The 25121-nt window shown below is 44.9% G+C and overlaps 1 protein-coding gene across 1 annotated transcript in view; it reads right to left on the bottom strand.

The window, feature by feature from the left end:
* The window catches only part of GDF11 (growth differentiation factor 11), a 240756-nt gene extending 230908 nt beyond the window's left edge, over positions 1 to 9848 (bottom strand). Inside the window, exon 1 of the mRNA XM_082245741.1 lies at positions 9254 to 9848. Within this exon, the coding sequence (XP_082101867.1) occupies positions 9254 to 9662 (409 nt within the window). The 5' untranslated portion in view covers positions 9663 to 9848. The remainder of the gene's footprint in view (positions 1 to 9253) is intronic.
* Positions 9849 to 25121: the final 15273 nt, after the last annotated feature.

Genomic DNA, 25121 nt, shown 5'->3' with positions numbered 1-25121 from the left:
TGCTAACTTTTAATAATTTTTGGGAACATGACTGAAGCTCCTTTTAGAGCTGGTTCACATTAGCGCGACACGACTCCTTACTACTTCGGGGGCGGCTTGTGCATTACATTGCACCACGACTTCGGAGCAACTTGCAGGGACTTCACATAATGGAAGTCTATGCAAGTCGCTCCGAGGTCGCCCCGAAGTAGTACAGGACCCTTTTTCTAAGTCGGAGCGACTTGTGTCGCTCCTATTAGAACGGGTCCTGTAGCGGACAATGGACCGCGAGGGAGCGCGACTTGTCAGGCTGACAAGTCGCCTGACAAGTCGCGCTAATGTGAACCGGCTCTTAAACTGCATACTAACAAATTTAAGTCAAGAAAAAAATGCAGTTGAACAAATGTGATTTACGAACGGTGTACAAGGTCAGAGCATCATTTGACTTCAGGAAAAGATAAAAATAAGAAAAACTTTTTTTTTTTTAAAAGAAAACTTTGGGAATTGTGATCTTTTTTCCATCAGACACTAGTTGCTTACTTATCCTTTATTTGATACCTGTGAGACGTACGATGCCACTGCTAAAAAATGATAGTTGTTAAGCTGTCATCGTGATCCAAAGGCTTCAATACATTTTGAATCATTAACCTAGAGCAAGTATGCAGATCAACTCCAACATTACTCTGACTTTCCTAATCATGTGCTTGTTTTGAGTCAGTGATTAACAAGCCACTGAAACCAGAGAGAGCCACGCATCCAACATTATCAGAAGGTCAGCATTGACATCCCACACATTGCTTTCAGCATAGCTTTCTTTATTTGCCTTTCAGATCGGGTAATTTTCAGGCAGCTCTTCCCATTCTGTATTTAGAAATCCAAGGTACTGCAGTTTGGAGATTATTTCTTTAGAGCGGCCTTCTCAACTCTAATACCCCAGAGAAATCCCTAAATTCTCAGGTCTCTGGGAACACTTACTAAAACCAACTTAAAGGGGGTCAATGGCAAACATGCCTCTTACATTAGTGGTGTGTAGAAAGAATGCAACCTTTACAGACATCTAACAAAGATCATAGATGTCATGCAGCTGGCTTTGCCAGGTGGCGTTGGTCCTGAAACAATACAGGCACAATCAAGTGGGAGGTCAGTCAGTTACAGCCCAGGGAACTCCTAGCAACCTCTGGAGTAACCCTAGGAGGTCAATCAGCCACAGCTCAAGGAATGCTAGCAACCTCTGGAGCACCTTAGTAGGGTAATCAGACATAGCTCAATGATCCCCTAGCAACCTTTGGAGGACCCTAGTAGGTCAATCAGCCACAGCTAAAGGAACCCTTAGCAACCTCTGGAGGACCCCTGGGAGGTCAATCAACCACAGCTCAAGGAATGCTAGCAACCTCTGGAGGACCCTAGTAGGTCAATCAACCACAGCTCAAGGAACCCTAGCAACCTCTGGAGGACCCTGGTAGGTAAATCAGCCACAGCTCAAGGAACCCTTAGCAACCTCTGGGGGACCCCTGGGAGGTCAATCAACCACAGCTCAATGAATGCAAGCAACCTCTGGAGGACCCTAGTAGGTCAATCAGCCACAGCTCAATGAACCCCTAGCAACTCTGGAGGACCATAGTAGGTCAATCAGCCACAGCTCATTGAACCCCTAGCAACCTCTGGAAGACCCTAGTAGGTCAATCAGCCACAGCTCAAGGAACCCCTAGCAACCTCTGGAGGACCATAGTAGGTCAATCAGCCACAGCTCAAGGAACCCATAGCAACCTCTGGAGGGCCATAGTAGGTCAATCAGCCACAGCTCAATGAACCCCTAGCAACCTCTGGAAGACCCTAGTAGGTCAATCAGCCACAGCTCAAGGAACCCCTAGCAACCTCTGGAGGACCCTAGTAGGTCAATCAGCCACAGCTCAAGGAATGCTAGCAACCTCTGGAGGACCCTAGTAGGGTAATCAGACACTGCTCAATGATCCCCTAGCAAACTCTGGAGGACCCTAGTAGGTCAATCAGCCACAGATCAAGGAACCCCCAGCAACCTCTGGAGAAACCTAGTAGGTCAATCAGCCACAGCTCAAGGAACCCCTAGCAACCTTTGGTGGATCCATAGGCCAATCATCCACAGCTCAATAGACCCCTAGCAACCTCTAGAGCAGTGATGGCGAACCTTGGCACCCCAGATGTTTTGGAACTACATTTCCCATTCCCCTCTGGAGGACCCTAATAAGTCAATCAGCTACCACTCAAGGAAGGCTAGCAACCTCTGGAGGACCCTAATAAGTCATTCAGCCACAGCTCAAGGAACCCCTAGCAACCTCTGGATGACCCCTAGTAGGTCAATCAGTCACAGCTCAAGGATCCCCTAACAACTTCTGCAGGATAGCTAGTAGGTTAATCGGCCACAGTTCAAGAAATCCCTAGCAACCTTTGGTGGATCCATGGGGGCCAATCATCCACAGCTCAAGAGACCCCTAGCAACCTCTAGAGCAGTGATGGTGAACCTTGGCACCCCAGATGTTTTGGAACTACATTTCCCATGATGCTCATGCACTCTGAAGTGTACTTGAGCATCATGGAAAATGTAGTTACAAAACATCTGGGGTGCCAAGGTTCGCCATCACTGCTCTAGAGGAACCCTCTAGTTTCACAGAACTTTGGTTGAGAATGACTGTATTTGAGGTGTCTAAATCAAACATCTCATGGTGTTTTAGGGAGAAAAGGTGACACTTAGGTTTTTGTTGGGGGATGCAATGGCATTGATTTACTAAAACTGAACAGTGCAAAATCTGCACTGTAGCCAGTAAAGCTGGATACACACTATACAACTTTTGTTGTTAGATTTCCTTTAGATTTAAGCCCCGTACACACGCACCGATTGTCGGCCGAACGATCGGCCGTCTTTTGTCCAGTGCTGTCACGAATTTTGTCGGCCAACAACAACCAACTTCAGAAGTGATGTCATGTGATGGTTAACTTTCCGTGTGTTTTTTCTTCTCTGAGCATGCTCAGTCTTGCTCATCTGCTTTTTGTCGGCCGAAATCTGTACTGACTGAGGAACAATCGGCCGTTCTTTGTTGGCCTACAAAAATTTTATAGCCTGCACACCAGATTTTCTTCGGCCGAAAAGTCGCAGTCGGTTGTCGGAAGCATCATACTAACAAGCCGAAAATCGGCCGATCAGACGTTGGCCAAATATTTACGGCCGACAATCGGTACGTGTGTACGGGCTTTTACCTTCAACTATGTGGTGCAAGGGCCTGCCTGATTGCTTACAAATTGAAAGTGTTTAGGTTTGATCTCATATTAAATGGTTTTGGTAAATCTAAAGGAAAAAAATCTAAAGTAAATTGTATAGTGTGTATCCAGCTTAAGCTGCTAACTTCAGCTTGTTCAATCAAGCTTTGACACAAAAACCTGGAAGCTGATTGGTTTCTATGCAGAGCTGCGCCAGATGTTGCACTCTCCAGTTTTAGTAAATCAACCCCAATGTACCCATGCACTCTAGTAGTAAATTCTTCACCCTTCTTTGCCCATCACTTCAAAATGAATATTTATCTCTAAAGCACATACAGTTTGCTAATTAGAAATTGATTTTTCTTTAAGCCTTCTGAAATGATATGCAATACACTGTTAACAGCTATTGTTTTAAGAAACACAATACTTAAAAAGGATTAAATTGTTTCTAACGGCAGAAAAAATGCCATCTGTGTTCCCTGTGCAGAAGATTTGATTGTCTCCAGCAATCGGTGACACAGCAGTCTCTAGGCTCTGGCAATGAGCAGTGAAAAGCTCCTTGTCCAGTTAGCGCAGAATCCAGCTCACTTGTTGAACAATACAATGCAGGTACATGAGTGTGGGGGCATGTCACTCATTCTGTCAAGGACAATGATCACTTGAAGCTACTGCTGCCACTTAGGAAATAAACCATGAAGTCACAACATGTTCTGGCAGGTAACCCCTTGTTTGCCAGTCCCTTTATTTATCTTGCGAGATGAACGATGACCCTGCTGCTTTGCTACAAGGAGCATGCTGCTAATGAGAGGTGCAGGGTTAATAACTGACTTGTTAAGTCATTTGTGCACAGTAGAATGGTGGAGCTGACAGCTGGGGCTGCACCACTACTATCAGGCTTTTCCAATGGGAAAACGCAGTAACCTAAAACAACCAATACATTTTTTGACGCTGTACTTTTTTGGTGCTCTAAAATGCTGAGAAGTGTAAGCTGATTGCTATTGGTGATTGTACTCACTACAACCTACTTTACTACCTTGTTCAATAAATTCATTTCAGGCATATTTAGAAATGCACTAACCCATAGTACCAAAAAAGATGAAATATGATTGGTTGTTGGGAGCTAAATCTATGGTAGACAAACCATTTGATCAATACACCACACATAGGGAAGTGGATTTCGATCGATCGCGAAGATACGACGGTAACTTCTGATCGTAAATTATCGATCACATCTCTGTTTCCACCATCTAATTTCATAATCTGATAATCTGAGTTTTTATGAACAATGTATTTCAGTGTTAATGCGAAACGATCAATAATTGTCTGCCCTGGCCGATCCACTCCAATCCAAATAGAGTCTAAATCAATCGGAATGTAAGCAAAAACGATTTGATGGTTTGCAGATTTGTTCTGTTTGATCGATTCGACTCGCACATCTACTGGATAATAAAATCGAAGCATGAATGGCCACCATTACTCTGTGTTGCCTTAATTTATTAATCTGGTCATATATTTGAATTCAATGTCAATGTTTGTACAATCGTGGTCATAATTAATAGTCATGTTTACAAATACAACAAGCATTTTCTTTTGTAACAAAGAGTTAAGCCTCGTACACACGATCAGATTATCGGACGAACTTTTGTCCGTTTTTTTTGTTGCATGCTAGTCTCATATGGAAAGTGAAGAGGTTACTTTCATACGAAATATCTCGTACAACGGAATTCAACTTCAGAAGTGATGTCATGTGTTGAGTTGTTTTGTATGTGTTCTTTCATTTCCGAGCATTGCTCTTACGTTTTTTTTTTTTTTGGACGAAAACTGTACTAATTAAACGAAAATGGGACGTTGTGTTTGCGTACGATAAAAATGTTATATCCTGCATATCCAGTTTTTGTCGTACGAAAATTCATAATCAGCTGTCGAATGCACTATACTAACGATCCGAAAATCAGCAGATCGTTCATCGGACTAAATTTTACTTCCGATTTTCTTATCGTGTGTACAGGCCTTAACAACTATTTGTTACAGAATAGCTCAGCAACAAGTTCCTGTACCCAGGTATTCAGCAATGCTCCTGATCATACAGCACTCCCTGAAATGTTCAGAGCAAAGTAAAAGTAAAGGCTGATCACTGCACACAATCATATCCATAATCTCATACTAAACCTGCTTTGACCTTCCAAATGAAGTAATACACTATATAGGCACATGCTGTATCCAAGTTTATTACGACTTTATTCTACATAGAAATCGATATTCACTCATTGCAGCAATCTTATTTCTGTACACACAGGAGTACAGAACACAATAGTAAAGCCATGCTCAATCAACATATTAGGATAACGATACAACCAATAACAATGTTCACTGCAATAAACCAATTGAAAAGTAACGCTAATTCTGGGAGCTCTCACACATGCTATGCATTCATCCTAAAGTATATCTAATGCCAAAAACAATTTCTGGCTGTGGAGTAGGAAATGGTTAAAATCCCTGATTTATTTCATGTTTTGCATTCCCATTATTATATACCATATTAGTTCTTGTTTTTGCATTTACAGGCTTTTTTTTGTTCAGGTCATTTTTATGTATATCTCAGGCTTGATTTTTCCCCAACTATTTGCAGCCCTAGAAATCTAGTTACTAGGGAAAAAAGTGTGATACACGTGTTTGTGTGTGTTCTCAGATGCTCCCATTGCAGTTTATTAGGTCCAAAAACACTTGAATCTTGTAGCTCAAAAGAAGTGATTTTCTGAGCTGCAAGCTTCAAGGAACACTTCCCACAGGTGTGAATAGACACAACTGAAAGCCATGGGATTTTGGATATTGAGCATTTAGGATCTTCGACAAAATGCACAAGTGTGAATGGGGCCTTAGTTGTCACTGGAACAGCTGTCCCCACTGGAAGATTGCCCTTCTATTCCTGATCCTGGGACAACCAAAAATTTTGTTTGCTTTCCCTCACTTTCAATCTGCCATTGGTCACCAGGACTAAGGGACCAATTTACACCAGAGGACGAGCATTATTCTTCATATAAAATGTGCTCTGGTGAGTGTAATGTAGGGGCTACAATGCATCATGTTTGCTTTTTCTTTTTTTTTTAACTCTATTAAAATGTCACACTGGGGGTGATTTACTAAAACTGGAGCACACAGAAGCTGGTGCAGCTGTGCATAGTAACCAATCAGCTTGTAACTTAAGCTTGTTCAATTAAGCTTTGCCAATAATACCTGGAAGCTGATTGGTTACTATTCACAGCTGCACCAGATTCTTTGCGCACCAGTTTTAGTAAATGCCGGTTCACACTGAGGCGACACGACTCCTTACTACTTCGGGGGCGACTTGTGCATTACATTGCACCACGACTTCGGAGCGACTTGCAGGGACTTCACATAATGGAAGTCGATGCAAGTCGCTCCGAGGTCGCCCCGAAATAGTACAGGACCCTTTTTCTAAGTCGGAGCGACTTGTGTCGCTCCTATTAGAACGGGTCCTGTAGCGGTCAATGGACCGCGAGGGAGCGCGACTTGTCAGGCTGACAAGTCGCGCTAATGTGAACCGGCTCTAAATCTCCCCCTGAGCCCTCGTTCACACTAAACACGGCTTTGAAATCAGACGACTTCATTTGAAATCGCACAATTTTAAAGCCGCATTCCAGTCTGATTTTGGGGGCAACTTGAAAGACATCTGTGCGGGTTCATGCACAAATGTCTATTAGAGTCGCCCCTAAAGTCACCAAAAGTAGTGCAGGAACCACTTTTGGAAGTCGGCGTGGCGCCACAAATTCGGCGTCGCACTGATTGGGACGGTGCCATTGCCGGCAGTAGCCTGCGGTTTGAAATGCGATTTGACCTGTCAAACGGGAGCTAAAACCTGGAAGCTGATTAGTTCCTATGCACAGCTGCACCAGATTCTCTGTGCAACAGTTTTAGTAAATCTCCCCCTCCGCGTCTCTTTTGACATGTCAAATCGCATGTCAAATCGGAGCCAATTGCCGGCAATGGCACCATCTGAATCGGTGTGATGCCGACTTTGCGGCGCTGCACTGATTACCAAAAGTAGTTTCTGTACTACTTTTGGTGACTTCGGGGGCGATTTTAATAGAGATCTGTGCAGAAACCCGCACAGATGTCAGTGAAATTTGCCCCTGAAGTCGGACTGAAAATGGCGCTTTGAAATCGTGCGAGTTTAGCTAAACCCGTGCGATGTTAAACCAGCCTCAGTGTAAAGCTACACTAAATGACATTTCATTCAGCTCTCTGGACAGCATCATATTGTGATTTGTAATAGCAACTGGCAATGGGTTGTGCTTTGTAAAAATGCAACTTGTCCTACTTTATACGATAGGACATAGGGAAAATTTCCTTGTATATGCGTCGGGCAATTCTGTGCAATCAGCCCTAAATCTACCTTCACACAGGTGGCCAGGGGTGAGAATCAGCAGATTTGTGCTGACCATTCTAAACGCTGCCTGTCGTACGATCGTTCCTCAGACGAAAATGTTCACCCATTTTTCTTATACTGTGTACGAGCCCTAAGGCTAGGTTCACATGGATGTATTTTTTTAGTGCATTTGTAGATCTGCGGAAACGCACTACAATCCATTTCACCTTATCCCTTATGGGTCCCATTCACATCTATGTCATTTCCTGCAATGCCTTTTTGGGAAAGGTTCAGGGACTTTTTTGCATGCAGCACAGTGCACTTTAGGCTCCATGGACTTCAATATAATTGCACAAAAAAATGCATGTACATGCGTTTTTGATGCATTTTCCTACATGACATCAGACACCTCCTCCTAGCGGCATCAAAACTGCATCATAAACGCACATAATGAAAAACTGCAAAACGGGCTGCAAAAATGCATCCGCCACTGCATAGATGTGAACCTAGCCTTAGGGCTCATTCACACGTGAGGCTTTACCGCCACCACTCTGAAAAGTGATTTGCAGCTAATTGCTTTTCGGAAGCGCTTGACAGGTGGCGAGGAGGTGTAGTGTTAACCCTCAAAATGCTGCTGTGGCATAGTCACTGCAAAAAAAGCGGCATTCCGTTTTAATGTTTGAGCAGATGCATTTCTTGGTTCAGGTGGGCAGTCAGGGGACAGTGGTTCAAGTGCTTGCTTTTGCTGCCACCCCCCATGTGAATAAGCCCTTTTAAATCTAGTTGGGACATAGACAAGAAAAAAGCCCACAGGGGTTCTAACCCTTCCCTACTCTGATTTTAGATATACTTTAACTAATGCATGAGAGGCATGTGGTAGGGGAGGACATAATGGTCCCCCTGTGCCAGTCATGCCATGATCAGCTGTCACACCTGGGTACAAAGCACGTGCAGGGAGGAAGGAAGGAAGGTAGGGAGGAAGGAAGGAAGGTAGGAAGGAAGGAAGGAAAGTAGGAAGGAAGGAAGGAAAGTAGGAAGGAAGGAAGGAAGGTAGGAAGGAAGGAAGGAAGGAAGGACGGAAGGAAGGTAGGTAGGAAGGAAGGACGGAAGGAAGGTAGGTAGGAAGGAAGGAAGGACGGAAGGTAGGTAGGAAGGAAGGAAGGAAGGAAGGAAGGAAGGAAGGTAGGAAGGAAGGTAGGAAGGAAGGAAGGAAGGACGGAAGGAAGGAAGGACGGAAGGAAGGAAGGAAGGAAGGAAGGTAGGTAGGAAGGTAGGAAGGATGGATGGAAGGAAGGTACTGGAAGGAAGGAAGGAAGGAAGGAAGGAAGGAAGGAAGGTAGGAAGGAAGGAAGGAAGGAAGGAAGAAAGAAAGGAAGGAAGGTAGGTAGGAAGGAAGGTAGGAAGGATGGATGGAAGGAAGGAAGGTAGGAATGAAGGAAGGTAGGAAGGAAGGAAGGAAGGAAGGAAGGAATGAAGGAAGGAAGGAAGGAAGGTAGGAAGGAAGGTAGGAAGGATAGATGGAAGGAAGGAAGGTAGGAATGAAGGAAGGAAGGAAGATAGGAAGAAAGGAAGGTACTGGAAGGAAGGAAGGTAGGAATGAAGGAAGGAAGGAAGGTAGGAAGGAAGGAAGGTACTGGAAGGAAGGAAGGTACTCACTCTCCTGTGCCATGCTGATGACAGTCTCCGTGGTGGCATGATACTCATCCTCTTCCACGAAAGCATGGTGCTGGAAGGAGTCCCCCTGGAACTCATGCTGGTCCAGGATCTGCTGTAGAGGAGGTGCCTTTGGCAGCAGCTGGTTGACCACCTCCCGGGTGATATTGGGGGCTTCCTTTAGTCGGAGTTTGCTGAGGATCTGAGATTTGATGCTCTCCAGCCTCATCTCCTTGCTGTGTTTCCTCCACATACACACCGGACAGTCGTGCTCTTCACTCTCTGCCAGGGTGCTCTCCACCACCTGCACGGAGCTCTTCTCCATCACCGCCTCCGTCCCCCCCGAGCTCCTGGAGAACTCCACAGACAGGAGCAGCATACAGAAGAGCACAGGGTACCGCTGAGCCAGCATAGCGGACGGCGACTGCTGCTACTGCTACTGCTGGTGGTGACCACTAAGAGGACAGCTGCCTGGTGCAGGTCTTTATAGGGGAGGGCTATCATGTACTAGGCTCAGGGACTCCTTCTTTTTATATCCCAACTGTTCTCTGTCGTAAAATGCTTTCATTGGCTGGGGAGGTAACAAAAGGCCCCTACCAGGGCTGTCAACAAAAAAAAGAGAGAGAGAGAGAAAGAAAGGGAGAGGAAGAGAAAAGGAGCTGGAAAGTGACTCTGAAAGGCATGGACTGGGCACACTCACAGCTTCAAATCTTTTTTTTTTTTTAAAGTGTTGTTAAAGCCCCAACATTTTTCATTTAACTCACTGAGCTCAATATAAAAAAAAAGATCCCCAAGAAAAGTTTATACCCAACTTTTTATTGCTGTCTCCTGCTCTCTCAAGTCTGCTTCCCGCAACTTCTGGTCTTCACAGGAAAGAGTAAGAGCTCATTCAGACTAGCATGACACGACTTTGGGGGGCGACCTGTGAAGTCGCGTGCACCGCTGTGCACCGCGACTTTGGCGCGACTTGCAGAGACTTCACATAATGGAAGTCTATGCAAGTTGCCTCCAGGTCACCCCAAAGTAGTACAAGATCCTTTTTCTAAGTCGGAGCGACTTGGGTCGCTCCTTTTAGAACGGGTCCTGTGCTAATCAATGGACCGCGACCGAGCGCAACTTGTCAGGCTGACAAGTCGCCTGACAAGTAGCGCTAATGTGAATGGGCTCTCAAAGCGGGAAACAAGAAAATTGTCCCTCGCAGTGGGGCTGCACCTACAGAATTGCTCATTTAGTCTAGGCGAGAATAAAAGCAGTTTTACTTACCTGATCCTCTGCTCCCCCCCCCCCCCTCTCACTTAGAACTGCAACATCCAACAGGGTTGTCCAGTGGTGTCCTCACCTGACCCGATTCTTGAAATACTGTAGCTGCTGATTTTACTATTAGGGCACTTACCTGTCCAGGTATTCAGTGGTGTCTTCATTTGAGTCAATTCTTGAAATACTGTAGCTGCTGACTTTTTCTATGAGGGCACTTACCTGTCCAGGAATCCAGCAGTTTCCTCACCCGAGCCGATTATTGAAATACTGTAGCTGCTTACTTTTAATAATAGGGCACTTACCTGTCCAGGCATCCAGCGGTGTCCTCACCCAAGCTGATTCTTGAAATACTGTGGCTGCTGACTTTTACTATGAGGGCACTTACCTGTCCAGGCATCCAGCGGTGTCCTCACCCAAGCTGATTCTTGAAATACTGTAGCTGCTGACATTTACTATTAGGGCACTTACCTCTTCAGGCATCCAGCGGTGTCCTCAGCCAAGCAAATTCTTGAATCAGCTCTTGAATCAGTGCTGGTGGCAACTTCATAGGATTTTGCAAGAGAAAGGCACCAACCTAAACTGGAACATGGAACTGGCAAGGAATAAAAGATAAGAAGCTGCATACTTACGTACACCTGAATGCGTTCATGTGAATGAGCCCTATAAAACTATTACCGAATTCCGATGGAGATCATTATAGAAGACATATAAATAACTGTGCTGCCCCAGTTGCCTTGGGTAAGAGTGTGAAATCAAACATTTGACCAGCCGCCATGGGAAACATTACGGCTTTTCCCTGATAAAAGGGACAGATTTAGAATGGGGTTCCAGGGCCCTTCAGGTACAGTGGGCCTCTCAAACATAGGAAATAAACAGTTCCCACCCTCCCACAGTACATTTAGGGCCCTTTCACATGGGCGCTCCGTATGTCCGCAAATCATCCTATTTTATTGCGGATGATTTGCGGACATAATGTAAGTCTATGGCATTGCGGATGTCAGCGGAATACCATCCGCTGACATCCGATTTCCTTCCTGTCAGTTCTGTTCCGTTTTTTGGAACTGAACAAAACCCTATTTTTCCTCCGTTCAAAAAACGGAAAGGAAGGAAAATCGGATGTCAGCGGTGTCATCCGCTGACATCCGCAAACCCCCATAGACTCACATTATGTCCGCATATCATCCGCAAACGGATGGGATGATATGCGGGCATACGGAGCGGATGACAGAAATGTCATCCGCTCCGTGGAAAAAAAAAAAAAAAAAAAGGACCGCAGCGGAGCTCTCACACGGAGCGGCCGTGTGAAAGAGCCCTTATTGTGGGCAGGCGGCCCAAGTAGGCTGGATCACGTACATGTATGTTGCCAGCTTTTGGGCATGCACCGCATTGCTCCTGCGACCTCTGTGTCCACTTAACACAGTGGATTGCGGCTCCTGATACCTAGCCACTTTGAGCTGTCAGTGTATCACATGATCGCTATGTGATCACATGATTACAATGTAAACATAATTGTTATAAATGAGTTTATATTCATAACAGCTGTGCTTAGTACTGTGATTGGCCCACAGCTATCACATGGTACCTGGGAAAATCTCAAGACCCTGTACCATGAGATAGCTGTGGGCCAATCACAGCACACAATAGGAATTACAGCTGGTATGAATGGAACCCATTCATGACAGTTCAAAACTTTACATCACTGTAACAGCATTTAAAGTATAAAAAAATAAAAAAAAATAGAATAAATCCTTGATCACCCCCTCCTCCTGAGTAGTGCAGTGTTACTATAGTGATGCTGAACTACTATGATTTACTAAATACCTCAGACTGTCTACTTCCCAAAAGTGGGTAATTTGGGGGGTATTTATAACGCCCTGGCATTTTAAGGGCCTCAATAAATGAGATGTCATTACATCAGGATTGATACATTTTCAAATAAATACCATAGTCTGTAGCAGATATAACTTTCACACAAACCAATTAATATACACTTAGCCCCGGTTCACACTAGGGCGACCTGTGAGGCGACCTGGTCGCCTCACAGGTCGCCGCAGGTCGCCTCCCATAGGGAAGCTACGGACCCGTTCTAATAGGAGCGACACAAGTCGCTCCGACCTAGAAAAAGGGTCCGGAGCTTCTTTGGGGCGACCAGGAGGCGACCGCCATAGACTTCAATGTTATGAAGTCTGTGGCGGCCGCTCCGAGGTCGCGGCGCGCTGCTCGCACCGCGATCTCGGAGGTCGCCCCTGAAAGTAGCGTCGCGCCAGTGTGAACCGGCGCTTATTGGGATATTTATTTATTTTTATTTTTTTTACCAAAGACATGTAGCAGAATATATTTTGGCTTAAATGTTATGAAGAAATTTTATTTTATTGGATATGTTTTATAACAGAAAGTAGAAAATCTTTTCAAAATGTTTGGTCTTTTTCATTTATATAGCAAAAAAAAAAAAAACGCAGTGATGATCAAATACCACCAAAAGAAAGCTGTATTTGTGTGAAAAAAAGGATATCAATTTAATTTGCATACAGTGTTGCACATATGTGAAATTGCCAGTTACAGTAGTGCAGTGCTAAATAGCAAAACATCATGAAGGGGGTAAAACTGTCCAGAGGTCAAGTGGGTAAAATACACAGAAAATCACAAAAAATGTATATATCAATGTCATTTTATTGCATTTCACTGGAAGTGACAAGTTCTACATACATAGAAGGGTTAAATACATGTCAGCAGAACTCCAAGTAGATTGTTAGGTAAGATAAATTATGAAATTTCCTCTGCAATCGACTTTTTCACACTGACTAATCAATAATAGAGTTGGTTTAACTTAAAAATGCATGACACAACATCATTGTGAGGAAGCACGCACACTTACACACGCAGTTGTAGGCTACCTTTCTTAAAGTGTTACTAAACCCACAACAGTAAAATCAGTGTGTATATGCAGTAAAGCATGCTTGTTATACTCACTGTGGAACCTAAGGGGTTAACCCTTTGCATTGTGTAAAAAGGCTGTTTGATCCTGTATGCACAAATCCTCCACTTCTTCCACTGTCTCCAAAAAATAACCTGATATTTACAGAGCCAGGGGACGGGCTGCACATGCTCAGTTTGGTGTGTATTGCTAGAGAGTTTTTTTTTTTTTTTTCTCGGGAGAGTACATGTGATCAGCACAGGACCAATCAGCACTGTCCAGACAGTTTAAAACACCTTAAAGAGGGACAGTGATGGAGCAAGCAATCCAAATAGGGACTGACTCCACACAAGAGACTGCTGGGAGCGCTGGCACTCTGTGTCCCATGTCATTTTAATGGAACTGTTCTAATGTCATTATTTAGTCCTTGCAGTATGCATAGGACTTATATTTACAGTATAATGTGGTGTAGCAGGTTTTCCAGGCATTGGGCCTGATGTGGGTCTGCCATTGTTACCGGTTACCTCTCCAGCCCATGTGAGCTGCGACCCTGGGTGTGAGAACTGAGACATTGACAACTCCGGCATCTTGGTTTTGTGGTTTTATTGTCGTTCCTCTGGTGAACAACATGCCTCCTTCTCCTACACGTGTCTCCCGCACGGCCGCACCCAAAGGAGGGGATATTAATAGAGTCCCCTGGATCACTCCTGATTGGCCGGAGGTTCCCACTATCTCCACCCTTTCGCCATATTGAGCAGTTACTCCTCCCACTGGGCAGACCTGCACGTGGTGCGCTTTCCCGTGCGGTACTGTAACTCTTCCCCTGCCATGCTGCTTCGCTGCAAACCTTTGGGAAGTAGCTGCAAAGTGGACTGTGTCACTTGCTAGACACATGTCCACCCATCTTATTTGCACTAGAGCCTCCACTGCGCTTTTTCTGACTGAAGCCAGCTGTCCTTTCTTGCTCGGCAAGAGTAGCATCCCGTTGCCGGTTGCATGGCCGATACTCCTCTTCCTTGCCACACAGGTGCAATCCTCATCTTCCATACTGGCTCCGGGATTAGTCCCACTGCCCTTCTCGGCATGGCAGACTACGATCCCCACAGTATGTGTGCAGCAACTATAAAGAATAAAATGTCCCGCTGTCAAATGCACGGTCAACATCCTTCCACATAGCGTGCACCACCACCAGGCCCCTGGCACCTCTTTTCCCATGCCCCCGGCCTCCATCTTCACTGTCCGCACTAGGACCTCCGGCATCCTCTTCTCTGTCATCCCTGGGACCCCTGGCAGCATTCATACACTCTGACACCTTTGCCTCCTGCTCTCCATTTTCTTATAGCAGAATACATTTCATAAACCACATGAAAAGTCTTTGTCACGTCACAATTTCTCTTAGAACATTTACGTTCCCACAAACATCCTTCCATGTGGGCTTCCAACTTCAACTATCTCTCCCTGACTCCCATGGTTGCAGTCTCACACCCGGCCTGGCGTTTGTATAGCAGTTCCTGACACAAAAAGAGATTTTTTGGACTTTTCTTTAATGGCATAATCCCGGACGAGCCCCCAAATGTAGCAGGTTTTCCAGGCATTGGGCCTGATATGGGTCTGCCATTGTTACCGGTTACCTCTCCAGCCCATGTGAGCTGCGACCCTGGGTGTGAGAACTGAGACATTGACCACTCCGGCATCTTGGTTTTGTGGTTTTATTGTAGATAAAGGGGATGGGAGAAGGGAATGATTCGGATACTCCTTAACTAAATACAATTCGGGACTTTATCCAGAAAATGTCTGTTAACGCTGCCTTGACGCCAGCCGACGCTAGCCAGGACTCACTGACACTTAGAACACACACTGTATCTTGACAGAAGTGCTGAATCCTCGACACTAGGTCCAGAAGACTCAGGACCGTGGAGCATAGAACTACTGACACTGCTGCACTGCAAAGTCACTGACCACCCTCTCCAGCCTGGCACTGGCTTGAGGTAGCTTGCTGTGAATTACTGTATAGCTGCAACTCTCAACTGGTACTCTGCATAATTCAGGGCCCAAACCGCAGGCGCCCCCTTTACACTTTTAGCTCTTCAGGGTCCACTGACTATGTACCCCTTTGCTACTTCAGGGTCCTCAACCTAGGTACCCCCTTTACAGCTAGCTGACACTGGATCCCAGAACCTCCTCCAGAGTGGTCTCTTCTAACTCTCCAGGCAGACCCCCAGGGGCAATCCTGAGTACTCACGATCTGTGTAGGCTTTCCTGGGACTGAACCCCTCTTGCTCTCCCCTGGTTCTCGGCACACCAGATCCCCTGAGCTCAACTCAGCACTCTCTGGATTCTCGGGAAAACCCTGAGACATCCTCTTCCTCAGACAGGAGCAGAGACAGCCGTTCTCTTCCTCCTGGGACTCCTGGGATGCCAAAGATGCCGGGTCACGCGCTTCCCCCAAACTTATACCCACTCCCAGAATCCTTTGCAGCGTAATCTGCCTTCTGGTGTAGTTACAAGCTTGAATGTGTCCCCTAATTGGGCTTCCTCCACTACCCTATGATAAGCCTCTCATAGGAGCCAGCGGGGATACTTCCCCTTCAGCAGGCACACCTGGAAACCATGACACCCTAACCAAAAGAAATCATGGCCCTGCTGTAAGGCAGACAAGGCCCACTATACATTTACCTAGCACCTACCTGTAGGGTGCTACACCGGCATATGAGTGAGCGGTGTCATCTGGGGTTATTTCATTCTGCCTAGGAATTCCCACTCCTCCAGATTGACATCAATCCACCAAGGCATTAGGATATATGCATAACTTCTTCTAAGAGCCAGACCACTGCTTGCATCATTTGGAGCAGGGTGCTATGTATGTTGTACAGCACCCTGCTAGACTCCCCCACCAGCCATCATCTGACTGTATTGCATCGAGAAGCACAGACAATTAATGATGCTGTCAATGGGTCTAAAATAAGGTACAGTATGTATTGAAAATAGAAAGGTTTTATTTAACCACTTGCTGACTGCCCTATAGCAGTTTTACTGCTACAGGGCAGCTGCTTTGCACAGGATCATGCATATACAGTGGGTACGGAAAGTATTCAGACCCCCTTAAATTTTTCACTCTTTGTTATATTGCAGCCATTTGCTAAAATCATTTAAGTTCATTCTTCTTCCTCATGAATGTACACATAGCACCCCATACTGACAGAAAAACACAGAATTGTTGACATTGTTGCAGATTTATTAAAAAAGAAAAACTGAAATATCACATGGTCCTAAGTATTCAGACCCTTTGCTGTGACACTCATATATTTAACTCAGGTGCTTTCCATTTCTTCTGATCATCCTTGAGATGGTTCTACACCTTCATTTGAGTCCAGCTGTGTTTGATTATACTGATTGGACTTGATTAGGAAAGCCACACACCTGTCTATATAAGACCTTCCAGATCACAATGCATGTCAGAGCAAATGAGAATCATGAGGTCAAAGGAACTGCCTGAAGAGCTCAGAGACAGAATTGTGGCAAGGCACAGATCTGGCCAAGGTTACAAAAAGATTTCTGCTGCACTTAAGGTTCCTAAGAGCACAGTGGCCTCCATAATCCTCAAATGGAAGACGTTTGGGACGACCAGAACCCTTCCTAGAGCTGGCCGTCCGGCCAAACTGAGCTATCGGGGGAGAAGAGCCTTGGTGAGAGAGGTAAAGAAGAACCCAAAGATCACTGTGGCTGAGCTCCAGAGATGCAGTCAGGAGATGGGAGAAAGTTGTAGAAAGTCAACCATCACTGCAGCCCTCCACCAGTCGGGGCTTTATGGCAGAGTGGCCCGACGGAAGCCTCTCCTCAGTGTAAGACACATGAAAGCCCACATGGAGTTTGCTAAAAAAACACCTGAAGGACTCCAAGATGGTGAGAAATAAGATTCTCTGGTCTGATGAGACCAAAATAGAACTTTTTGGCCTTAATTCTAAGCGGTATGTCTGGAGAAAACCAGGCACTGCTCATCACCGTCCAATACAGTCCCAACAGTGAAGCATGGTGGTGGCAGCATCATGCTGTGGGGGTGTTTTTCAGCTGCAGGGACAGGACGACTGGCTGCAATAGAGGGAAAGATGAATGCGGCCAAGTACAGGGATATCCTGGACAAAAACCTTTTCCAGAGTGCTCTGGACCTCAGACTGGGCCGAAGGTTTACCTTCCAACAAGACAATGACCCTAAGCACACAGCTAAAATAACGAAGGAGTGGCTTCACAACAACTCCGTGACTGTTCTTGAATGGCCCAGCCAGAGCCCTGACTTAAACCCAATTGAGCATCTCTGGAGAGACCTAAAAATGGCTGTCCACCAACGTTTACCATCCAACCTGACAGAACTGGAGAGGATCTGCAAGGAGGAATGGCAGAGGATCCCCAAATCCAGGTGTGAAAGACTTGTTGCATCTTTCCCCAAAAGACTCCTGGCTGTATTAGATCAAAAGGGGGCTTCTACTAAATACTGAGCAAAGGGTCTGAATACTTAGGACCATGTGATATTTCAGTTTTTCTTTTTTAATAAATCTGCAACAATGTCAACAATTCTGTGTTTTTCTGTCAGTATGGGGTGCTATGTGTACATTCATGAGGAAGAAGAATGAACCTAAATGATTTTAGCAAATGGCTTGCAATATAACAAAGAGTGAAAAATTTAAGGGGGTCTGAATACTTTCCGTACCCACTGTATACGTGATTCTGCACTTATGGGTAGGGGGCGCAAATACACGCTGCTGAAGGCTTGCTTCTGTTGTAATTGCACACAGCAGGAGCCAATCAGCAGGTACCGTGGACTCGGTGTCTGTCAGCACCCGTTGATCATCAGCCACAGAGACAGAACTGCAATCTGCCTATGTAAACAAGACAGATGGCCATTCTGACAGGAGGGAAGGCATGGATCCTGTGTCTCTGCAAAACAGGGACTAGGATCCACGTCTTTCCCTAGTAAAAGCACCTCCCACAGTTTAGAAAAATATCAGGCCCACAGTTAACCCTTTGATCATCCCTGATGTTAACCCCTTCCCAGCCAGTGTCATTAGTGCAGTGACGATGCATAGTTTGAGCACTGATCATTGTATTCATGTCACTGGTTCCCAAAAAAGTGTCACTTAGTGTCAGAATGCCCGCCGCAATATCGCAGTTCCACTGTTAGCTGCCATTACCAGTAAAATAAATAAATATAAATACAAATATCCCATAGTTTGTAAACGCTATAAGTTTCATGCAAACCAATTATTATTCGCTTATTGAGATTTTTTTTTACCAAAAATATGTAGCAGAATACATATTAGCCTAAATTGATGAAGAAATTCGATTTTTTTTTTTCAATTTTTTTATTGCATATGTTTTATAGCAGAAGGTAAAAAAATGTTTTTTTTTTTTTTTTTTAATTGTCGGCCTTTTTTGTTTATAGCGCAAAAAAAAAAAAAAACAACAAAAAACATAGAGGTGATCAAATACCAACAAAAGAAAGCTCTACTTGTGGGAAAAAAGGACATAACTTTTATTTGGGTACAGTGTCACACGACCACACAATTGCCAATTTAAAATGTCGTATTGCAAAAATGGCCTGGTCAGGAAGAGGGTAAATCTTACGGAGGTCAAGTGGTTAAACATTTCATTATTGTGTTGATGGAACCAGGGGAAGCAAAATATAAGCAGATCATTTTACAGCTTAAAGTAGATTTCTACCTTTTTTTCAGTTTTGGGCACAAATTAAAAAGGTAAGAACTTCTATTTTGTTCAGTTCTATTTTTGTTGCTCTTTTTGTGTATTTGTTGGGTAAATTTTAACTCACTTCAAGTCTCAGGTGATAAAAGTTATTTTTAAAGCTGTCAGGGAGATATACATCCCTATAGGGAAACGTACTTTCTCTATTTGTCGTGGTTATCATTTTTACTGCAGAAAATCCAAAATTTTCAGATGTCATACACCTCATCATATTGCTCCATTTTAATCTTTTACTTTCCAGCGGTCTTGTGCGGTGGACTGTTCCTGAAGCTATCATGCCCATAGACCCAATCTGGATGTGAGAACGGCAGGAACAGTCTACCACTGGATCGTTGGGGAGCGCTGTTTGCAGGTGGAGTGGAGGATCGAATGAGTATAAGCTTTCTCCAATCCCCTAGACAAAAAATGAGCAGTTGATCTGCTACAGCCCCACTGCATGGGAAAACGTATGCGTAAGCTGCATAAACTGCAAAGCCCCTTCACAGCACCCTATATTACTTGCAGTCCTAACCCTTCTAAATTTATGAGAGTCTCCACAGTTAGAGCACATGCATTCTAATCTATAGATAAGGGGCAGGTAGGCCTGGAGGTAACCCAATCCTCCTTAAAGGCACAGGGGCACCCTGGACGCCCAGCACATAGCACAATGGCAGGAAAGGTGTCCAGTGTGTCCCCTCATCGGTATTTACACCAGTAACAAAGAGATGGCCCCTGCCCCCATCTATGACTGGCCTTTTACGCATGCGTTTGCAAATGTGTGCTAACTAAACCCCTGTTTTTAACGCATACTGTTGGACAGGTTAATTTGTTTGGTAAGCAGACTGGTTGGTGAGTTGAGCTGGGAATTTGCTCTGGTTTTGTCTTTCAAGGCACTTTCCTGCTATTCCTCCAAGCTAACAGACTGACTGAAGAGTACACAGTCCACTGTTAACACTTTCCTGTGAAGGCCAGAAGTTTAGGGAAGCAGCACTGAAAGAGCAAGAGCCAGCAGCACTGAAAGTTGAAAAGTAAACTGCAAGTGCTGGGGTAAGAATTTTAGGAAAATGGTTTACTGGGGAGTGGTATTTTATAGTGATCAATGTGCTAAGCAAAAAAACACTAATCTAAACACTAAAAAACTAATAATCTTACTGAAAAATCATCTGCATCCTAACAAAGAACCCCATGGAATAATGATTTGGATTCATATAGCTTTTTTAAATCCTTTTTATACACAACAGTAGTGGAGAATTGTACTGTGTTAGGCTTGGGGTTTTAGTGATATCCTTTATTGACTAATTTAGGTTTGGTTCACACCTCCGTGTGGAGCGGCTCACAGCAGGGGTCCGGTGCGTCCCTGTTCACCGTTTCAGATCTAACTTCAGTCCGAATTTTTAGCTAAATTTGGACCTGAAACGGACCCGAAGACGCACGGGACTCCTGTGCAAATCACTCCGTAGCCGTCCCTGAGATGTGTGAACTGCCTTCATTGAGAGCCGGTCACAGACTCCTGACATGCGAATTGGATGAGGGGAAATCCGCATCCAATTCGCATAAGTGTGAACCCAACCCGAATGTAGCACTCGTGGAGGGGCTGCTGATAATAATCCAGGTCTCCTTTTACCTGTTCAGAAGCTGCCAGGCCCAGACTAATGCTAGGATATGCAATAATAAAAAAAAAACAAGGTGACTGGCGCAAATAGAGTTCACTAAGTCACTTGACAGGTTGTGGATACGGGGGAAAAGTGACGTCACGGCCTGCCTGTGCTGACTCCCCGTGTGTTTCACAGATCAGGAAACCGGGGCAACCACCGAGGAATCCCCATATCGTGGGCATCAGGGGGGAAACCGCCACATAGGAACCCCAGGATTGTGATGCTGGACACCCCCACCCATACTTAATGCTTTTAATAAGCTTACTACCCCTGTGAGTAAGTTTTTTTATATCTCCATTAAAATTACTATTCTGCTGCACTATGTTCTCTCTTTCTCCTTCTTTCTTAATGCTAGGATATGTCTTTTTGTAGATTTATTGCAGTTCTTAAACTGGAGAGAGATAAAGATGCAAGATACTTCAGACCTCAAAACAGGTACAGGAGAACAGATTCGTAAGCACAAATCGTTTAGCAGCAGCTTTTTTTGGAGTTGGAGGGGATAGCCAGCTAATCTGAGACTCCGCATGAGTAGTCCCAGTCCCTACAGCAACCTCTGGCATTACCCGCAAAGCACATGCACACCTGGAGTCTTAGGCTAAGATCCTAGTCGCACTTCTACAGGTGATGCCCTCCAGCAAATGTCTTTTGGTCCATGTTCATAAAGGCCCTCAGCCAAGCACATGCTCCCCAAACATTTATCTTCTCCCCAGCAACCTTTTGGGATGGACATGCATCCTCATTTAAGTAAAACTGAGGTTACATGGACATGCATCCTCTATCTGATATAAGAGGCAAGAATGATAAAGCATATACAAGATGAACACCAACAGCATAAATATATATTAAAATAAATATTAAAATGAACCCCACACGATTACTGTAGGATCGGTGGAACACAAGTTATCAGCGTATGCTGATGATCTTCTGTTTTACATTGCCCAGTCTCAACTCTCTCTCCCAGTGCTCCTTCGTGAGCTATGCAGCTTTGGGGATCTCTCCAACTTTAAAATGAACTATGACAAATCGGAACTACTCCCTATTCATGTCCCTTCAGGCACAGCAGAGGCCCTCCGACACTCTTTTGGCTTCAAGTGGAGGGACACTTCCCTCCCTTATTTGGGTGTCCACATTTCCCCAGAACTCACGGCTCTCTACAATAGAAACTACGGGACCATGGTGTATCGCATTGATGCTGACCTAGACATGTGGACAACATACACCCTGACTTGGTTGGGATGTATTAATGTACTCAAGATCTTGCCCAGACTTCTATACCTCCTCAACACTGTCCTGATACAGCTCCCACAACTGTTCTTTAAACGGCTCCGTCAGTCTTTTCTGAAGTTTGTCTGCCATGGCAAACACCCACGGCTAGCTCATGCCATACTGAGGTGACATAAGAGGGAGGGTGCCGGTTCACATTTCTCCGATTACAGAAATCGCATGTAATTCGGAGCGCACTGCTCCTAAAATTACATGCGATCTCTGTGCAGTGCAAATTCAGCCATACAGATTGTATGGCTGAATTTGCACCGCAATCGCACCCAACTTGCACAGGACCCTTTTTTTGGTCCGCAGCAGAATCGGATCGCATGGTGGTTCACACTAGTGCGATCCGATTCTGTGCGAACTTTTAGATCACACCGCGATATGCAATCTGATCTGGGGGTGTCGTTAACTTTTAATTGACACCCCAGCGTATCGCATATGGCAGTGTGAACTGCCAGGGGTGCGGATGCGATGCGGGAAAAGCGTTCCCGCATCTCAGAAATGTGAACCGGCACTTGGAGCCAGCAATCCTTATTCATGGATATTTGGACGGGCTGGATGTTCTATTCGGAAGAGCTTCCGGACAACTAAAGCAATTATATGGGGATGCTGGGCTAGGTCCCCGGGATTTGTATGGCATTTTCTTTTCCCCCATGACTTCCCCAGTATAGCACCTCTTTCATGACCATGTTACTCTCAGGCAGATTACTCTCTTCTTGCTCTCTTTTTCTATATCTACACTCTCACAGCTCCCTTGGGAGCGACCTTTCCTCTTTCTTGATTATTGTTATATCTGTTTTGTTACACATATTTGTATACCAGTGCAGCGGCAGCGCCGCACCGTAACTTTTTATACTGGATGTCACAGAGCCACCGGACCGCCCCGGGGGATCTTCCTGGGGGCTAGGCCCGGACAGCGGGGCAGGAGTTGAATGACGTTTCCCTCCATTTGGCCGATAGGCACACTCTACATGTTGAGAAAACCTGCCTTCTTTATACGTGATTACTGATTGTTATGTGATCTACCGTTGTTGCTCACTGTTACATTTGTTATATCCTTTTATGTGTTGTATTATTCTGCACTCCTTCTTTTTGAAAATGAAAATAAAGATTATTAAAGATGATGATGAGAGAATATCTCGTACATACAAAAAGGGGGAGGGGGGGGGGCTGCACCTCCAAGAAGATAAGCTTCTAAAAAAAATGTGAAATTATATAGGGCAAATGCCACCTTCATAATCCACATTTCAACTGCAGAAGCAGCAATAGCTCACAAAAAAAAAAAAAAAAACAGAAAAGAAAGAGTATAGCAAAAAACAAATCCTGTCTCCGACAAAAAATATAAAGCTGTCATGTCAGAAATTTGTAAAATATACAGTAATTTACTCATAGTATTGTGTAACATCCCACTCGTAATTCACCCCAGTCAGTAATCTAGACTGGAGTTTATATATCTAAAATACTTCTACCCCCTGTGGTGCCTTTACTTTTTCTATAACCTGTACTTGCACTAAGGAGAAATCCCCATCATGTAAGGAGTTAAAGTGGTGCGCAACATTGGTTGATTTTTTGTTTTTATTATCGCTCAACAGTTCACAAAATCTAAGTCTACGAATGGTTCTCCCAACATATTGTTTAGAACAGGCATTGCATGTAATGACATAGACCACATATGCTCAATTGCAGTTGAAAAACTTGTCAATCTTAAAAGTCTTACCATTGCTAGAGCATATGTTCTGTCCCAGCAAAACATGGGAACAACACAAAGAGTCAGAAGAACCACATTTAAAGTTTCCTTTAAAGTGTAACTGTGTCATAGATTGAGTATGGGAGTTGGATGGTTGAAAAAGGCAGGTTTCCTACTGTATGTGTAGTTAGTATCCGGCTGCCCAGGTCAGGGGGAAGGGGTTAATGTTTTTGCTGCCTTTTCCCTGGTCAGTTCGCTGGCTTTTGCTGGGGTCCAGCCTCCCTCCCATGTTCTATAAAAAGAAAGAGGTCTGAATCCTAGGGGGTTTTGGGAAAACGCTTGGGTCTTCACCTGTTCTTTACCTGGAGAACATATTCGACAAAGTTCTGTCACCTTTAGTATTGGATTTGTCCAATGTGGTTCTCCCAGACAGTACTGGCCTGCCTATCCTGGACACTTCGGTACTGGCTTTTCCACAACCACCATTCCTGGATACTACTACACCACCAGAAGTGCCCACTAGCGAAGAGCAAGCTCTATTTGCACTACAACTAGACCACTCTGAGCCATCCAAGGGTATCTTGTGGGACGTGCTGCTGTTTGACAGCGATGAGGAGTCCCCACCATCACCAGAACCCAGCATGCCCTATCTAGCCATTCTTCAGGCACCTCCTCAACTCAAAGCAGCACTAGTTTAGAGGACTAGGCACAAGTACAGCCACCCAGCAGATGCTTTTCTGTCCCAAGGCAATGTATACTTTTGAGCCAGGATCACCAGGTTGGGCAGATTGCAACGTTACTTTGACGTCAATGTGTTGGAGAAGCACCGCTGTGTTTGTCCCTACAAGGATAACCTGTTCATCCAATTAGAGGAAGAGCGGATCAAAATCTGGGAGAGGCTCTACATCCCAGAGCATCTCCAAAGTTTCAGGCAGCAGAACGAACACATCGAGGCAGAGTTTCATTGCCTGTATAACGAATTCAGCATTGGCCAGCACATTTACATAGAAAGAGTAGGGGTCATCAAGCCCAGTCACCTCTACTCTACTGTCAATTGTGTCCTTGGAAGACATGCCACCACTGAGCGACCCATCCATCTGCCTGATCTAGACTTTTACATGTGAACTGTCGTTTGCAATTGTTTCTTATTAGAACTGTGCAAGTCCGTTACTTTGTTATTACTGCCTGTTTGCACTGGAAATTGTGGGGTTCAGTCCTTTGACTCCCACCCTAGCTGTCCGTCTCCATTGGTCACCAGGAGAGGACTAGCGCTACAGCGATCTAGGCCTGGTCACTTGGTATGGAAAGAGAAGAGTTAAGGGAGAGCACTATGAGGTCTGCTTTGTGCTTGAAGGG

The sequence above is a fragment of the Pelophylax lessonae genome, assembly GCF_965119305.1.
Source record: "Pelophylax lessonae genome assembly, chromosome: 2".
In the NCBI taxonomy this organism is placed as follows: domain Eukaryota; kingdom Metazoa; phylum Chordata; class Amphibia; order Anura; family Ranidae; genus Pelophylax; species Pelophylax lessonae.
This window is presented reverse-complemented; position numbering and strand designations above follow the sequence as displayed.